The following is a 13,087-nucleotide window of genomic DNA, read 5'->3' on the forward strand; positions in this document are numbered from 1 at the left end:
TAACTTGCTGAACTTCCTTAATCTGATCAAATTAGTTAAACGGGTCTTATATTAAGGACTGGAAGATTGATAATAATAATAACACTACTTTCAATTTTAATTATAAGACCAAAAACTTAATGGATAGCAGTAATAGAGGCGTGCTGGCCTAAAAAAAAAAGATTAGGGAGTGTTTGGAAGCACTTAAAAGTATTTTTTAGAAGCATTTTTCTGTAAAATAAGACAAACTTCTCCACATATTTACTTCGTATACTGTAAAAATACTTTTAAAACCATAGTTTTATTTCTACCCAAACACTCTCAAATCAGAAAAGAATTAATTGAAGAGGCAGTTTCAGTGGGTCCAGTTAATTAGATTCAACCGCCGAGTCGGTCAACAGCACCCTTCGAGGAGTACAATCTGAATGTCTCACCTGCCGCTCAACTCAACGGATGGAGGCACCCCTGCCTCCAGATTCTTGATTTGTAGCAAGGGGTGGTTTCCCTATAATCCTACCATCGCCTTTCGCCAACTTATCCAAACAACCAAACAAAAATAACGATTATTGCGTTATTACTTGCTCCCACCAAACAAAAATAACGATTATTGCGGTATTACCCGCTCCCTCCAACCTTCATTAGCATAAATTTACATTCTACAGGCAATGAATGGTTTTTTGAAAAAATAAATCACTTGATGTGATATTGGGTTTTCCCCGTATTACATGTATTTAAAGTCAATTATGATTAGAGACATGTTGTAATGTAAATACTAGCTCTGGTCTTTAATATAAGGTCTTATTTAACTTTTATTTGGTCATAAATATAAGACTTAATCTATTTTGTCTTTCATTTTTATCCTTTTTTTAAGATAGTCTTTGTAATAATAGTAGTTCTAACCAATACATTTGATTAGTAAAGATATTTTAAGAAAAATAACATCTATTTATTACAAATAACTAATTTAATTAGTTTTCTTAATGTACTCAAATTAATCAACTAACTTTTATATTAAAGATTGGAGGCAGTATAAATTTTTTATTTGAATTTCATTTTCAGATAAAATTAATAACTTAGCCGTCCATACTTTTCTTTCTTTTGCCAACACTTAACTATTCCTTCTTAACTTATGTGAATATCATTTTTTTAAAATAAAAGGCAAAAAATTTAGATGCGGTCTAAAATTTTAAAAAAAAATCGTGTTATATATTTATGAATTATAAATAGTATATCTCCTCAAATTTCTCATAAAACAAGTTCCGCAGATCGGTTATGTAAATATAAAACTTCTCAAAATCAATGCATGCTTTTTGGGGATGAGAATCCAGGCTTTTTTTTTCCCCTCACAAAGAGTCCTCATTGGAACTTCATTCAAACCCAAAGAAAAAGATTTTAGGTTGGGCACCAATCAAAGAATAAAGGAGGTGGCCAGCTCACGAATTGACGAGGAGAAGGGAGCTCAGGGCAAGTCACGAACAAGGGCTCCGGCTTCAAATCTCCATTCGTTCAAATATTGAGGCCTTGAGGGTAATGCCGTCAGTTCAATTTTTTACAGTGTCTTGGGTTTTCATAACAATTAATTTCTCACGCTCGGTATCCTTCAAAACTGGAATAAAAAAATTTGTTAATTTCTTTTACGTTTTTCTGATTTTTCTTTGGTCCCACGGATTATCTGTTTTAATGTTAATATGCTTATATATTAATTAATAAAATTTACTTAAGTAGGCAAGATTTATGAATCACAGGTAGCATCACACATTCAGAAAAAAAAAGCACCATATAGTCTACGCAAAAATAAAATGGAGGATGTTATTCGTATTATTTATTGGGGCGAACGTTACTTTACTTTATTACTTTTTTTTTTTTCTTTCAAATTTTATATGTTTTATAAAAAAGAATTATGTTCCCGCGCAAATTATCACAAAAAGCATCCATTCTTTAATCAGGTATGTTGAGTTCTTATCAAGCGGATAATCTTTTTTTTTATTCTTTTTTTATAAAGATTCCTCATTCGTTTTTTTTTTTTAATAACGCCGAGTTCTCTGATTTAATGTTCATAAAAATAAAATATTCGCACAGCTGTCCACGTGATCCAGCACGAACGTTGCATTGCTTTTATGCGCCTAAAATAAAATTTCCAGCACGTTTATATATAATACAATAGTGATTGAATATGGAGAAGCAAGTGGAGTATAATATTTATGAGGGTAATTAAACTATACGGATTTTGTTAATGAGGGCGCCAATAGAACAGAATAGCTTCCCTCGAAAAATACGGGGGAGGGGACCATGGCTCGAATTAATTGAAGGGGCAGTTTCAATGGGGCCCACCTAATTAGCTTATAAGAATATCCTTACGGGATTGCCTACCTGTCTAATACATGGCTGAGCCTGATCCTTGGTGCTCAGGTTTCTGTGACTAATTTTCATTTAAGAAACTTCACTGTCATTATAGTTAAATTTGAATATAAATTCCCTTCAATCTCAACGGAACTTCCATGAATACTTATAACTTTCAGTTTATAAATAATGAGAAGAAATTTTGGGTATGGTATAAATTGAAAAAAAATCAAACTGTTTATAAATTGTGGACCACAGCTTCTCAAAATTTGGTTATGTTAAATTTAAAATCTTGTCAAGATCAGGGCATGTTCTTAGGGATGTGAACGGATCATTCGGCCCTGACTTGAACATGGTAATTTGAAAACAATTATTATTTTTAAGTTATTTTTTATGCATTGATGGTTCAAATGCAGCATTATTTTGATTTTTGCATTTTTCGGGTTAACACATCACGCTTTACCTTACCCAGCACAAATATTTAAATTAAATTAAATAATTTAGATATAATACATATACGGCATGTGACCACAAATTAGACGTGGATCATTACACAAAATATAAAAACATGAAATGCGTGGACAGGCAGCTTAATATAGTACTCATTAAATTACTCCCTCCCACACTACTCATGCACAAGACAGTGCGCTCACGGGTCCTTACTCTGAACCCGTTTCAAAATTTAACCAACCATTAAGAATACATTTTTAAAAATAGCAGTTTGATTGAGAGTGATTTTGGAAAAATGTAAAGATCTCTAATAGCTAACCAACCTTAATTAATTTCCTTATTCTTAGGATATTAGTTAGTACTAGTAAGGGGGATTTATTAAAGCCCTATTAACTACTATTGATGAAGTCATAAAGGAAAGGACAGAGAAGATGGCAATTAAAGCGAGCGGGTCAACTCCTGTTGACGTTGCCTAATTGCAATGCAAGTAAGTGGGTCAAGTAAACAGAGCACAATGGCCCAACTTCGGAAGCCCATGACAAAAACCTCAACGGTCAAATTATTTGAAAGTTCCTTCAGATTGCGGCATTCTGAAGGCTTTCTTGACCGTTTTCCTCTGTCATGCATCCTCGCGAAATCCCACCTCCCCCCCCCCCTCCCCAAACCTCTGTTTCCCTCCCCGAGAGTTAAGTCTAAGGCAGTCTTCTTTCTTCTTTAGACGTAAAGGCACTTTATAGAAGCTGTCAGCGCCTAATGATGGTGTGCTTTCTCACTTGTTTTGGTGCCTCCAAACGCCGAGAACGCCACCCTTCCCCTCACGCAACTCCTTCTCGACATCAAGTATGCTCTCATTAGCTCTCACGCTTTCTGTTCCATCCATGCCTCTCTCTCTCTCTCTCTCTCTCTCTATGTAGATATACTTATTTTCTCTCACTATATGGTTACAGACTCATGTAGCCGATGAAGATGCCAAGCGTCAATACGCAGAGCAAAAGATTCTTGAAGAACCCATTACTGACACACAAAAGTAAGCTATCCATACTGACCTGCTCACCGCCCATAGAAGATAGAACTTCTTTTTCCACTGCGCAGCTCTCTCTTTTCGCTTTTTTTTTTTTTCCCCCTCATTTAGCTGCTTGTTAATTTGTTCAGAATAAAACTTGAAGAGCAACCAACTAAGAGGGGCATAGAGAAAATCACGCATGACCTGAATGCAAATGCCAATGGAGAGTTATCTGCCAAGGAGGTAAAAAAGTTGGAGGAAAGCACAACGGAACCCGAGAAAACAGAGAATGAAGCAACCCCTCGCATAAACCGTGGTCCCGAAGCCACTGCTGACGGCTTGAAGGATGAGAAGAAAGGCGGACATGAAGAGGAGGATGGCGTTAATCGAAAATCGCTTCCTGCGGAATCTTCAGAGTCATTGTTCTCTCTATCCATTGATTCTCGAAAGCATGTTTCTGCAGCTGAAAAAGCCGAGCATGAAGTTGACAGCCCAATGCCACCCAGGGATGCTACCTCAAACACAAAAGACGGATCTGGCAAATTTGGGTGGAGTCACGACGGAGTTCAAGTGAAGCCCGTCAAAGCAGAGGAAAATCTTGCTCAAGGAACGCCTTTCAAAATAAAGGATAGCCCAGACTTGTTCACAATTAAACTTGAAGGGACATCAAAATGGAATGCGAAGAGGAAAGTGGACTTTGACTTGAAAGTAAATACGAATGAAGAGCCATCTGCCCCGCAAATAATAAGGAGTTTCAATGAGAACAAACAAGACCAAGACGAAACACCTCGAGTAAGCGAATGCCCCAACTCCGCAGCATCAGGAAAGCCATCTCACTTCTCCCGGCGCAGATACCAAGATTTCCCTGACGAGGAATGCGGAGATTTTGATTTGGGTGAAGATGATTTTGGTGATAAGTTCGTTGATGATGATGATGATGCTGACAATGAGGAAAGAGGCGAAGGCGATGGGGCATTTAATCGAACGTGGATTCAAGAAGAGTCCTCAGAATCATTATTTTCTCTATCCACCGGCTCTAGAAAACAAGTTTCTGAAGCTGAAAAAGCGGACAATGAAGTTGACAGTCCGATGCCCTTCCGTGGCACAGAAGCTTTCGTCGGCAGGGGTAGAAGGATTCAAAATGTTTCCTCAGTATTGAATCCAATTGAAAATATAACTCAAGCGAGGGTGGAGAAAGCAACAGCAATGCAGACGCTGAAATACGAAAAGGAAAACATCAATTCAGAGAGAGATGTCACTGGTATGCCCAGGAGCGGAGAGGCTAGTTTGGAGGTGTCCGATGGTAAAGCAAGACTCGAGAAGTTCGATGATAAAAATCAAGAAGAAATCGGAGTCGACACCAGCCTCTCCAGCTGGTTGGTCGAAATAGAGACCACACCCAACTCCAAGAATGGCACGAATTCTGTGGGAGCCTCCACAACACCCATAAGTAAAAGGAGCTCGTTATCACAGGTGAGTCATGAAGATAGGCCGATTCTTGGAGCGTTGAGCATGGAAGAGGTGAGGAAGTTTTCCGTATCAAGTAAACCTTCAAGCAGGTCGAAAAGCCGAAGTCCAGATGAAACGCCAATCATAGGTACTGTTGGGAGCTACTGGAGTTATACAGGGCAGGCCATAAATTCAGAATCGCCGAGTTCTTGGGGTCGAATCCAAAATCAGAGAGGTACTCATTAGTTAGTAACACTGATGGGGGAAAGAGGGAGCTCGAGACAATTCTGAACCTGATGTCCTCTCATGAAAATTGTCTTTCTTGAAATGATATGCGAATTCTAATCCAATTGTTCTCCAACTCATAGCTGGGATCTCGCGGAGACGATTCCAATTGCTTTCTTTATCTTTATTTTTATTTTGGGGTTAGGTCAGGCTGATTCTCTCAAGAACAACAGTCATTGTTCAAATAAAACCGGTGCTTTAATGGTTAACATTCCAGGCTAAGCTTTACATTTGGGAATTTATAATATCAATGATGATTGTCAAAACTAAGGATTTAAATCTTTAAATACGAAAGTGCGATTTTTTAAAATAATACCTTAATGTAAGATTAAAAGAGAGATGTGATATTATTTATAGCTTCCAGATCTACATTATAATTTTGTTGTTTTAGCACTGTGGCCATCAAACACCAAACAGAGTTTTTTTTTTTTTTGGTCAGAAAACACCAAACAGATTGAAATGCAAAGAAGTTTTCATCAACCTAAATTACGATTCAAAACGTCATTCATGCACGAAATGGGAATGTAATTTTCCATAAATATTCATTAGAGCGGTTAGGTACATTAACATATATTTTGCAACATTAAATTTTTGTCGGGCAAAACCTCTAAAATAGTTTTAAAATAAGAAAGATTTTAGTTTTCATAAATCCTGGAAGCTAAACATCTTGGAGAATTAGACTTGCGACCTTGCCCAACTTCCGTCAGTTTTATAGTTATTAAAATTGTCTCGTGTTTGCATTTTTAAGTTTTTTTTTTTTTTAAATTAGAAGAACGGGCACCAACAATTTAAAAGGTGATGTCAAACTCACAACAATCTGAAATTACAAATACAAATAAGATTGAATTTACAACTTCTCAGCTATTGAGGTATTAAATCATGAGATCATTTCTTACACTTGTAAATTCTAATATGTCTAATTCAACCATAAAGGTAGAACAAATTCAACAAGATATCAATGAGAACTTCCAAATTCAACAACATTGAAAAAAAAAAATATCTACAGCAAATGTCAGTAGTAGCACAGCCAGCTAGAATGGTTAGCCCAAATCGGACAAGAAATTGTTGGACAGAAATAATAAATTTAAAGGGCAATTCCAACAAATTATCCCCAGAAGCAGCGATACTAGATGCCATTGCAAGTTAGAGAATTCTGCTGTCACCTGCTTTTCGCCCGTTTGGAGGCCGGTGCACCCAACTGGTCATGCCCCGCCTCTTCTTCATTAGTAACTTTAGTTCCTTCCACCTCTTGCTTTGTGCAGGCATCCCCAGAACATTCTTCGCCCGCGGTTGTTGCATTGATACTGCTGATTCCAGATGTTTCTTGACCCTCAATCGCGGGGGAATTTAATACCGTGGGCCCGTCTAAGGAGGAGGGTAATGTCTTGTGTTTGCCGTCCTCCATTTCTCTTTGTTTCTCAAACATCATCTGAAGACGCTTCCCTTGGTTTTCTATTTGAATCTGCAACTTTCTTTGAATCTGCGTAACAACTATAGCATCAGAATATGCCAAAACTTAAAGCTAGCCCCATTTTAACCCCCTGTCAAAATAGTATCCTCTTCTATGAATTACAAGGTACACAACCCCTAAACTGTAAGAACCCCAGACCGACCAGAAAACCTGGGGTAGGATGTTACGAATATTTGCAGCACTTCCACAGTCTAAGCACAAGTTGCTTCAGGCAGAAGCAAAGTATTTCGAAACAACTTTTCAACTACAGTACCTAACAGGCTGACACATTTGACAAGGTATTTTAATTTCTAACAGAACTAATCTTCCATTTATCATGATCAATGGGGATGTGCAATCATCAATCAATATTTGACTTGTAAGTTTAGCATGTAAAAAATTTTGAAGTAGAAGTATAACAAAGTGATCCTTAAGTACCTCAAGTTGTTCATGAAGCCGCTTCTGGAGTTCCATCTGCAACCGCAACGCCTCAGTAATCCCCATGCTACTGCAACCAAAATCCAAAATACGGTTTTGCTCATCGTTTAATTTAATGCAACTGAATCACACGGAGCAACAGTTGACATTGTAAATGGGAACAATAAGCATTATTGCCGTGGTAAAACTCTAAGTATTGCAATGAGATAATCAAATACATGTAATATAAATTAAGGTAGATTTACATTCAGTAAATAATGAACTCTGCCAGATGAATACAACAAGAGCAAACAATCTGGCACTAGAAATAAGATGAGTCAACAATTGTATGGCACTGTGATTGCAGAAGATTGTAGACAAAGGAAAATACTCACGCTGTCGAGTCTGAAGATTTCATTTCTTTGGTTGACGTTGACTTCTTCTCAGAGGCTCCTGCGGATAGGAAAGAGACAACAGAGGGGTCGATGTCCCTTACATAGTTTGCATCTTGACAGACAAAGGACAACTTATATTAAACAATGGAGTTATTATATAAACACATGCACATACCTCCTGATGATTCGGGCTTGAATCTGGCTGTTCTATACTTCTGAAATTAAAATAACAAGCAGTTCATAAAAAAAAAAAAAACCTTCAATAAAGACAACAGGGGCTAGTTTAGTGTAGATATCTATGCCTCTGACAATAGGGGCTGATCTAGTGTAGCTACCTATGCCTATGGTAATACAGCTAAAGAGAAGATTTTTTTTTTAATAAAAAAAAACTACCTGCAGATGGCTTTTCACATGATATATAGTAAGACCCTCAACTTTCATTAGGTTCAAAACACCCTTAGGAGTAGCCTCTGCATATTAACATGGGACCGTGTAAAACATCACCACCTATGAAAAGGTCAATAGGTTTGACAGCAAAGAGAAGGAAACATACTCTCACTACCACCAAGCTTATTCACTGCTTCCACGAAAGCTTCATGAAGTTCTGGAGTCCAACGCATTCTAGGCTTACTTTGTAGTGCATTCGTTGCTGAAGTAGGAGGAGCATTAACTTCTCCAGATGGTGCATCCTGCTGCTTGGTGGAGTGGGTCCCCTGCATCAACAAAGTAGGATACGCTTCAGTATCTTATATATAAGAAAGGCCGATATTAATGTACACCCTAAAAAGGTATTTTGAATTAATGAGAACCAGAGATACAGAAAGGGAAGAGAAATGCACAATGTCTACATACACAAAAACGAAATGTGCATAATACTGAAACCATTTGCAAATAGAATCAAGCACCTTTAAGCTTCTAAACACATCATATTTATCTACACGCTGAAAGATGTAAAGGGAAGGGAAAAACAGAGAGAACCACATGGCATGCTTTATGGAACTGCAATTATCCCCATGACTAGAAGGTTCAAGGGTTAGACACATATCACTTAAGGTATTTAGCATCTACAAGAAGGAAACAGGATCACAATTGACTAGATTTTTTAAATCTAACCAAAAATAGTTCATGCGTTAAAACAACAGTCATCAGACCACAGAAAGGCATCCGTGCTCAAAATCAGTTTGAGAAACAAACCTCTGATTTCGAATCCGGTACATTATCATCAACAAGAAGCTGGCTCCAGTTTGGATGAGGAGATTCATCGACTGACATTAACTGATCTACCCACTCCCCAAAATCAGTTTTTTTGGAGTTGTCATCAGACATAAAACAAGAACTATTTTCCATCTGATCGTTCTGTACGGAATCATTTACAGATAGATTAAGAATATCCTGAAAGGGATCTGGTCCCCATGAAATATCATCACTTTCTGGGGGTCGAGAAACGAATGCTGCCGAGTGTATTTCCGGATAACAAGAATGTGAAGGTGGGAAAGACGCATCTTCCCCACTCTGAGTAAGGGAAGTTCCTTGCGGGGGCATTACATCGTCTCTTCTCAATGTCTTAGAAATGAAGGGAGAATTTTGATGCTGCCTATCATGTTGAGAAATTGAGGAAGAAAAAGCGATGCCATTCAGGCATTTAGAAGGTGATGAAAACATGTGCCCACCGCTTTTAATGTTGGAGTCTGATGAAGCAGCCTGTACTGAGGCAGGATTTGCAGTCAGGTCTCCTGCAGTCAAGGAAAAAGAATCTAGAGGTTTCATATATTTGTCTTCAATACGAGTGGGAAGAAGAGGAAAAGATGAAGACATTACCCTGAAGTCTCTCAATTGACTCAGCTCTGTCCGGCCTGATGTGAAAAGCAAGTAGAATGTCAGTTACTCAACCATTAATAACAAAATACAAAGTAATTTCATGAGCCTGTTTTATTGATGTCAATAGTCATGAGCATAGCTTCTGGCGTCTCTGAGGATAAAACAGCTCAGTTGGCCATTGAATAAAAACACAAGGAAACAGATATAAACAATGGCGGTTAGCCCAATGTAGATAATAAGCCTAAGTATGCAATTAATGCAGAAATTTGAACATACAATACTTCTGAATTCGTCAATATACAGGGGTGAAAAAGGAGTAGTTATAGGTCGGCCAAAAAATACTGAACTACACAACTTATCAACAAATTCTGTGCTGGAGTCAAACAGGAATAGCTACGTAATATTGTACCACCCACTAACCAATGCTCATATGCATGGCAAGCTTGGAAAATATCATTGAAAGAAAGACAAGATTCCTTTTTTATTTTATTTTTTTGGGGTGCCTGGCAAACGAACAGTGGCTAATAAGAGTATGAGCGAACTTTGAGCGGTAGTCAACAGGAGATATTAAACAGCTGAATCCATTTCTAGTGAAAGATTAAAATTGTTTTGCGGAAGAAAGGTTTTATTTGGCTTGAAGCATAGAGCAGAAGCTGGTCAAGCCCAAGAAAGTTCCATAATGATTTCCGAGCATCAGCTTCTAACAACATGAAGTCATAAAACAGGAATGGACCGAATCCCGGTACCCAACTCGATTCATTACTTACTTAAACATTTTAATACGCGCAAACAAGGAATGGAGTCAGAGCCATTAGGATAGGGAACGGTGATATAGAAAAGGGGTGCGGGGACCGTTAGAGTTAAATCATGCAGTCGGTTCAGTTTGAACACAAGATACTCGAACTTTCAATTCCATGAGGGTCATCCTGCCGGAATTCACCATCTGTTTCAATTACCGAATATAAAATCTTCCACGCCGCCAATCAACGAGAAGAAGATACGCCCACCCGCAATCCATTCAATCCTTTTTTAACAGAAGAAGGAGAGCCGCTGCTTCGCTAAACACATTGGAACCAGCAAACAAAACTCTTTGTCGAGAGAGGAAGGAGCACAGCACGAGAATGCTGTGCTATCAAGGTCCTATCAACGACTATTTAGGAGACTCAATTGCAAGAAAAGCAAAACAGATCAAGATCCACGGTAAGGAATCAATCAAATTACAAAAAACAACAGAGCAGTAGAGGTAATAGAAGTTTCCATGGTGTATTGAAAACCCAAATTATCTCAACTAAAGCCAAAAAGAAGCGGAGTTATTGGCAAAAACTCAAAGTGGGCGTATAGAAAGCTGACCTGTAACTGGGAGGGAAAAGAACAAGCAGGTATTACGTTAGATAAGCCGGGAATCTGAGCAAAAGCAGATGCGAAAAGGAGAGTGGAGGAAATAGGGAATGAGAACGATGCAGCGAAGCAGGAAATGTGAATGGATACGATTTGGGCTTTATGGCAATCGTATTTATCTAAAAGCAGTTTTCAGGAGGCAAGCTTCTCCCTATCCGTCTAATAAGAAAGACGTACAAGGCTTTTGTATTTGACTCGCATGATTGGTGGGAAATTCTCTGGGCAGAAGACGGTGTTGTTAATCGTGGGCCGTCGGATTGGGGTGGCATCCAAAGGCGAGTGTTGACTTTTGCGTTTAGCGAGAGAAGGAAGCGCTGTAGTAGTTTGCTTGCAAAGGTGGCGAAAGGCTGCGAGGAACCAAATTGACGTAATCATTAATCATCGTTGTAATTATGATTATGATTATAAGGGTGTTCGGATAAAAATCAAACTATGATTTTAAAAGTGTTTTTACGATTTACAAAATAAATATATGAAAGAGTTTGTCTTGTTTTGCAGAAAAACACTTCTTGAAAACAAACACTCCTATGATGATGAATGATACTCCTTTTGGCCAGTTTCCCGATGGCCTTGTTCTGCCTTTCTTGCGCTCCCAAGTCTCCTGAGGTTTTGTGCACGCCAAAATGAATGAACAACTTCAGACTAATTCGATGCGTTTTGGTCTTGCCTCCCTCCTCTCAACAGTGTATTAGCTGTGAAACTTCCCGCATGTTTCCGAATCCCAATATGCCCACTACTAAGTATGTTCTCAACCCCTTCTTTTCAAAACTGTTTATTAATTTAATTAATTGCTAGTTGTAACTGTAGGTGCCTTGTTGACTAAAATTGACTGCAAATAGTTGTACCGACTTGAGGTTATTTGGAATAGCTTAAAAGGAGATTTTTAAACATACAAGACAGGTATAAGTATATAAAATGAAGTTTTATCCCACTTTATATATGAAATCACAAATCCAAACAAATATTTGTTTTGATTTATCTTCATGTTCTTCAATTATAAACTCAAAATAAGATAGAATAATGATCCAATTCATAAAAATAACTCATCAATATAACTAGACGTAAAAAAAAAAAGAAATTAAAGAGACACCAAACAAAAGTGAAAAATAAAATCTCCCCTACAGTGGAATGACCGTCTGGATATGATTTTATTTTGGGCTCTCATGGAGAAGAGAAAAGAAAGGAAGGCGGGATGAAATGAGCTCAAAAGGAAAGAGAGGGGTTTTTTTTTTTGGGGGGGGGGGGGACTTGGTTGGAAGTGCATTTTGTGCGGTGCAGAAGGGAAAAGCAAAGTGGCAATCAAACAGCGAGGCACTCGCAAGTGTCAACAGTTGGGAGTGATTAAAGTTCAAACAAATACTAAAGAAACAAAAAAGTGATGTCATGCACGTATATAAGTACGAAGTTCCCACTTGAGTCTGTCTGGCTGCGATAATTTTAAGGCTGGCCCACCCCTCCCTGCGTCCTATTCAGCCTTTCAAAAAGGCCATTCGATGTCAGGCCCCAACCCACCAATCACACATTCGCAAAAACCTTCATGGGTCCCACAAGGTAAACACCACTACGATTGTGATCCCTAATCAAGATTAACACTAATTACTCATCCGTCCTAAATATAAGACCATTATACTAATGTGTATACGAATCTTATATTTAGGATCAGAGTAATTTGCCCTCCCTGGTAAAAGCAACGATGACAAACTACCGACTCAATTAATAATTAAGCTGTACTATGTAGAGGTTTGGATTCCTTTTGAAACCAGTTTTTAGAAAAAACGGGCACATACACCGGTGCTTCGTCTTCTCTAGTCACATAGGCAGCACCGGAGAGATAGATCGTGAGCCAATTCTAGTCGCATCTCTTTTCACCTGTAATTACGGACATAAATATAAAAAAGATTTGGGAGTTTAACCACTGTTAAGTGCAAAAGGGCAGGAAAAAAAATAAAAGAAGAGATTAAGGGGGTGTTTGAATGAAAACCAAAACATAGTGTCAAAAGTATTTTTATGATTTACGAAATAAATACGTGGAGAAGTTTATCTTGTTTTACAGAAAAATGTTTTTGAAAAGTTCTTTTTAATTTTGCCAAACGCCGGAATGAA

The 13,087-nt window shown here is 38.0% G+C and overlaps 2 protein-coding genes and 1 long non-coding RNA gene across 6 annotated transcripts; 2 read left to right on the top strand and 1 right to left on the bottom strand.

Annotated features, from left to right (window-relative positions):
• Window positions 1-3,565: 3,565 nt before the first annotated feature.
• Window positions 3,566-4,285, top strand: LOC114746190 (uncharacterized). Its single transcript, XR_003740256.1, has 3 exons — window positions 3,566-3,609; window positions 3,717-3,796; window positions 3,922-4,285. It is a non-coding gene; the product is annotated as an uncharacterized LOC114746190 (long non-coding RNA).
• Window positions 4,286-4,443: 158 nt separating this feature from the next.
• On the top strand, window positions 4,444-5,728 carry LOC114746268 (uncharacterized). The gene is made up of 3 exons (XM_028934498.1): window positions 4,444-4,462; window positions 4,590-5,456; window positions 5,652-5,728. Exons 1-3 carry the CDS (start codon window positions 4,444-4,446, stop codon window positions 5,726-5,728), a joined length of 963 nt encoding a protein of 320 aa, XP_028790331.1.
• A 642-nt stretch (window positions 5,729-6,370) lies between these two features.
• LOC114746207 (protein PHR1-LIKE 1) lies at window positions 6,371-9,583 on the bottom strand. 4 transcript variants are annotated; one of them, XM_028934419.1, is made up of 7 exons: window positions 8,963-9,583; window positions 8,322-8,481; window positions 8,162-8,238; window positions 7,945-7,983; window positions 7,769-7,830; window positions 7,395-7,461; window positions 6,371-6,986 (listed from the first exon to the last, which is right to left on the bottom strand). In XM_028934419.1, the coding sequence occupies exons 1-7, from the start codon at window positions 9,581-9,583 to the stop codon at window positions 6,666-6,668; spliced, it is 1,347 nt and encodes a 448-aa protein (XP_028790252.1). In that variant the 3' UTR covers window positions 6,371-6,665. The 4 variants fall into 4 exon arrangements, with proteins under 4 accessions (XP_028790252.1, XP_028790253.1, XP_028790251.1 ...); XM_028934420.1 differs by having other exon boundaries at window positions 7,769-7,826; window positions 7,944-7,983; XM_028934418.1 differs by having other exon boundaries at window positions 7,395-7,464; window positions 7,769-7,826; window positions 7,944-7,983.
• Window positions 9,584-13,087: the final 3,504 nt, after the last annotated feature.

Source organism: Neltuma alba, unplaced genomic scaffold (genome assembly GCF_004799145.2).
Source record: "Neltuma alba isolate B1F8T4 unplaced genomic scaffold, ASM479914v2 tig00004928_pilon, whole genome shotgun sequence".
Taxonomy (NCBI): domain Eukaryota; kingdom Viridiplantae; phylum Streptophyta; class Magnoliopsida; order Fabales; family Fabaceae; genus Neltuma; species Neltuma alba.